Raw genomic sequence first — 5,144 nt, 5'->3', positions numbered from 1 at the left:
AGCTGACCTGGTGTTTCTCGTACTCGGTCTTAGGGCAATGAAGGTGGTGACGGAGGCACCGACCGAGCACATCATAGACACAACGGAGCAACGAGCTGGATAGCAATCCATTCCTCCCCTCTCTCTTTCCCAACTGGTTCTTCGTCGGATCTGCTAGGGGGTGCCACTATCCTTTGAGCCATGTGTCACCCGATGCTCCTTGCTCACCGTCGCCTGTCCAAGGTCAGCCACTCACCATCGCCAAGCTATTGGGGCCATCCATGCTAAGGTCAGCGGCAGGGGAGACTGGATCGGCAGTGGGGGAGATCGGATCGATGGCGGATGTGACCAGATTGACGGTAGGGGTGACCAAATCGATGATAAGGGAAACTAAATCAGTGATAGACGACAACAACTTAGACATGTGACAAGTAGAGAGAGACATTAGTACAGTATCGATACTCATGGAAGAGTAGAGGAATTGGATTTCAATAGCTTAGTATCCGATTACATGAGAGCAGATAACGGACTAAATTAAGAAAAACACCTGTAAAGATATGAATTACCCATTCCAATTCATTTACGTTACACGACCCGAACCAAGCACTTAGTTGTACGGGAGGCGAAGAATTGCGGGGAAAAGGGCTCGGCTTGCAGCCAACACCGTCACCGTAGCCGCGTGGCCGCGACGTACTCTCTGTGTACCTACCATGTGTTGCGTGCTGGGGACTGAGTTTGCTACGCGTACTACCCGCCGGAGTTGACTGACACGACAGGGAAGGAGCCATGCGTGTGAATCGTGCACGAGGGAGATTGTATCCTGTCCGCGAGCATGGTTGTAAAGCGTTTATACCGCTAATGAGTGTTTTAATGATTAATGATAGTATGATCATAGTATTTAACGTGCATTTTGTAAAAATTACTGTGTATTAAAAGTTACATCACAGTGATAATTTTGGGTATTCTCGCCCATATTGGTTTTTATGTTGAAAGTTCAAAGGAGATGCACAAAAATTAAGGACTAATTAGTTTTAAGTTAGGTCTTTGTTTTTTCTATTGGTCATACTATTAAGGATTGACAGTAATAGCATGACTTAGTTAGAGCTATAAAGTTAATTGCGATATACATTAGTCAAGTCTAACACTATATGGCTCAAAGAAAGCTTAAGAAAGAAAAGATCAAAGACGGATCAAAACTTGAAGTGAAATGGATAAGCGTGGTTTTTCTGTGAACAACCAGACGATCCAATGATAATATCGAAAGATGAACGGTGGATCATCAAAAGATTTATACATAGATAATTTTTCAATGGAAAATTGAAATATGTTTATCAAATGATCCGATAATCAACACTAGAAGATGAACATGATGTCACCGCAAGATATTTTCATAGAAGGATTTTTTGAAAAATGATGAAGTTATATACATGAAAAATTCTGATGTATACATCGAAAGAATATTTCGGAGAAGAATAATTCTATAGAAAAAAAAAGCACCGAGGGAGAGAACATCTATTGGGATTTCATTAAGAGAATGCCGCAGCTCGAGCTCAGGGTGACTCAGTGAGATCATGCTCGACTGACCGTTAGCATCGTGAGAGGCTTAGCAAGAATAATTCTATAGAAAAATAAAGTTATACACAGCGGAAGTTTCGATATATACATTGAAGAAATCACCATGGTATTTACACAGAGGCTACTATTGGCAAAGATATTAGTGTTATACACGTCGAATGTTTTGGTTTTGATGTTTGAACATCACCCAATCATTCGATAAGTATGATGTACAATAACAACTAGTTTGTTGTATATTTATGGGATGTTGCGTTGATGAAAATTGATACATCACCGAATGCAATTTTTCTAACTTAATTAGGTAACGGCTAGATTTTGCCCTGATCTCCATTGACCTCTTCTGAAGGCCACAATTATGTATTGTGATAATATTGGTGCAATCTACATCTTCACTAATCCGATTCAACACCAGTGCACTAAATGTGTGGAGATCGACCTAAGTTTCGTTCACGAAAGTGTCGCTCTCGGTGACGTCTGCGTGTTGCATGTTCCGTCGACTCTCAAATATGCTGACATCTTTACCAAGAGACTGCTGACTCTGCCGTCTTCATGCATGGAATTCGAGTTCAGTCTCAACGTCCGTGCAGCTCCCGGTTGAGACTGCGGGGCCTGTTAGCACATATGTTCACATATCTGCATAGCTCGTGAATACGTGCATGTGCAGCTAACCTCCTTGTACTGCATCTAGATAAACTCGTAGTTAGACTAGATAAGATCATGCTGATCTTCTTGTTTTCCGGTTTGTTACTACCGTGTACGTCTGCATCTAATGTATATGCCTCGGTGCATCTAATGGAAACGATATCGCGTGATTCCTGCCATCCTCTCCACGCTTTCAGTCTTTCACAACCAAATGACCAACAACCCTACAAGCATGCGTATAATCAGTACTTCAAGTCCTTGATCCTTCACAGGATCTAAACTTGGCATGCAACATACATCGAGATTTACCTGAAGAATCATCCATGAACTACAGGCCTAGATCGAGCACTAAACTAGGTGACGGCGCGGAAATCAGGTGTCAAGCAAAATTAAGACGGATTACAAACCGCGCATCCCACACAAGAATCCAGCAACCTACTGGCTTGACCTCGCAACAGAAAGTCGGAAGCAGTGAAATAGTTCGGGGAAGGATAGGAGGAAGACGCTCGCTCACCTTGGAAGCAGGAGGGCCCGGCTACAAGCCTGCGGAATGGGTGTGCCTTCCGAGCTAGAGTTCTTGGGGACGGACACCCACGGCACCACCCCCGGGTATTTCAGCTGTCTGGTTGGATTGGACACCCAGTGGAATGGCCGATAGGTGCGCCCAGTTCTTGGGCCGGTTAAGGAATTTTGGCTGAGCCCTTTTGGTCTGACAGTCTGACTTGGCGAAGCTGAGCCTTGAAATCTTACAAATTTGGAGGCCCGGTGTGTGCTTCGACAGATTTCGTCGTCCTTCAGCAGGTTCACCGGAAAGCTGGCCTATGGGCTACACATGTGGAACCATCTCTCGAAATAGCGCAAGTGTCCGGCCCACGCGCGTACTATACGGCACATGCAATTCCCTCACGGAAACCCTCACGAACCGAAGCGGCCGGGTTCGGGGCGCTGCCGCAGCCGGCACTCGATCAACCGTGTCGCGCACTCCGAGTCCACCGCCACCCCCGTCTCACGCGCAGCCGCGTATGGCTTGTGCTCCCATTTGATTAACCAACGCAACGCAACGCTTCTGAGAGTGGCGAGGTGTGTATACAAGCGGAAGGGGAGGGGGGGGGGGGGTGGCACTCGATTAATAAACATTTGGCAGTCGGCACCGCACCGGTGTACTTGCAAGCTGCCGACTGGCCGACCGCATTCGTGCAGGCATGACCGCATGAGCATTGAGCAGTGGCTGTCTTCCGCACGTACGTTCTGCATTACCACTGGCCGGGATTAAGAACTTAAGATCTGCCGGGCCGGCCGGTGGCCGACAGAGCAAGATTCGTGTAACCATCCATTTCTAATTTGCACAGGGGGCCTCAGTTTATCGCCCGTGCTCTGATGATCTGGTTCGCGCATCCATCTCTCGCCAGCATCGTTTTTAATCGTCTTTGAAGTTAAGCCGGCAGAACTAAACATCTCATGAAATTACGAAGACGGTGTCTCCTGGTGAGGGATTGCACGGCAATAAATTAGACTTGCTGGCTAGAAAACCTCTTCCAGACATGACAGAAGGCATAAACGCGTTAACGTCGGTGTTGAGACGGCCGTGTTATGTTCGGACAAGAGTCAGCTGAAAATGCTGGCCTCCGATAATTTCGATCCCATATCTTATTCAACGCTCAACAGCAGCATATATAGCTACATTGAACTGAAGTCTCCCTAACACAAATGCAACTGCACACCTGCGCTGCACATACGAACGAAGGATGTACTCCATGCATGACACGGTGAGAACAAAGTAACCAAACTCAAACGGAGACGGAAAGAAAAAGACAACTCAAACGGTGCTGATTAAACTAATTAAACCGCGTTCTCCATCATGGCTCTGAACTCGCGGAAGCTGATCCTACCGTCGCCGTCGCCGTCGTGCGCAGCGATCATCCTCCGGCAGTCGTCGTACCGCGCGCCCTCCGGCATCCCGAGCCTCCGCATCACGTTCCACAGCTCCGCGGCGCTCACGAACCCGTCTTCGTCGCGGTCGAACACGTAGAACGCCTCCCTCAGCTCGCCCTCGCTGGCCACCTTGCTCTCCATCAGCTCGTCCACCACCGCCATCGCCGCGCACCCGCCGCACGCCTGTCCGTCGCCACCGGCGGTGAACGCATCCTCCTCGTCGTCAAGCTCCGCGCCTGTGGCGACCAGGCCGAGGCTCGCCGTGACCGCTGCGATGTCGGAGCGCGACGCGCTCCTCCGAGCGCATTGCCCGCAATGCCGCCGTCGAGGGGGCGCGCCGACGCCGCGGTCGTCTTCGTCGGCAGCCACGACGCTGTCGTCGTGTGCGAGGAGGCTTATGAGCGCCCGCGACACGGAGCATATGCTCCTGCTCGCCGAGATGACGTTCTGGACCAGGGGCTGGAGGAAGAGCATGATCAGGAAAGATGACACCGACACGACGAGGCCGCTGTACTGATCGATCGTCGGCATCAATTCCCACATGATCGTCGGCGATAGCGGTGGTGGACGAGCTGATGCAGAGCCGATCCCAGCAGCTTAATCGTCGTTGCGTTCAAAAATCTTGAGGCGCTCTTGCTCAATGGGATACGCGTCTCCGCATGTTTTTATATAGCAGGAGTTGGAAGCTACCTGAAGACGAAGTGATACGTGCGCCGCAAAAATGGTGGAAGTTCGCGGCAATCGGCTATTACGAATATGCAACTCTAACGCTTCACGATGTTGTTATCTGGTTCGTTGGATTCCTGGCCACCACTTTCCAATGCTTTCCTGCGGGGTATCAGGGCAGGGATGACTTCGTGTCAGGGTACAGCGCGAACCAGTCCTGGTTGAAGTTTCCCGGCAAATTCTGGCAGGATAACGCACGGCGTAAGCTGTGTTTCTTGCGTACGCCGAGGAACAAAAGAGGTCGAGTCACGGGACCAGCTCACTGGTCGTCAATAGTTGTGGCTGCTCCG

General features: G+C 49.4%; 1 protein-coding gene across 1 annotated transcript; it reads right to left on the bottom strand.

Annotated features, from left to right (window-relative positions):
- Nucleotides 1-3,931: 3,931 nt before the first annotated feature.
- LOC133911287 (calmodulin-like protein 7) lies at nt 3,932-4,880 on the bottom strand. The gene has a single exon (XM_062353484.1). It carries the CDS (start codon nt 4,669-4,671, stop codon nt 4,036-4,038), a length of 636 nt encoding a protein of 211 aa, XP_062209468.1. The 5' UTR covers nt 4,672-4,880; the 3' UTR covers nt 3,932-4,035.
- Between the last annotated feature and the right edge of the window lie 264 nt (nt 4,881-5,144).

This window comes from Phragmites australis, chromosome 3 (genome assembly GCF_958298935.1).
Source record: "Phragmites australis chromosome 3, lpPhrAust1.1, whole genome shotgun sequence".
Lineage (NCBI taxonomy): Eukaryota > Viridiplantae > Streptophyta > Magnoliopsida > Poales > Poaceae > Phragmites > Phragmites australis.
The sequence above is the reverse complement of the archived record's forward strand: the minus strand, read 5'-3'. Positions and strand labels throughout refer to the sequence as shown.

What these genes read in the sequence shown, in the direction of transcription:
- LOC133911287 (XM_062353484.1), bottom strand. Translation starts at nt 4,671, where the DNA reads ATGTGGGAATTGATGCCGACGATCGATCAGTACAGCGGCCTCGTCGTG.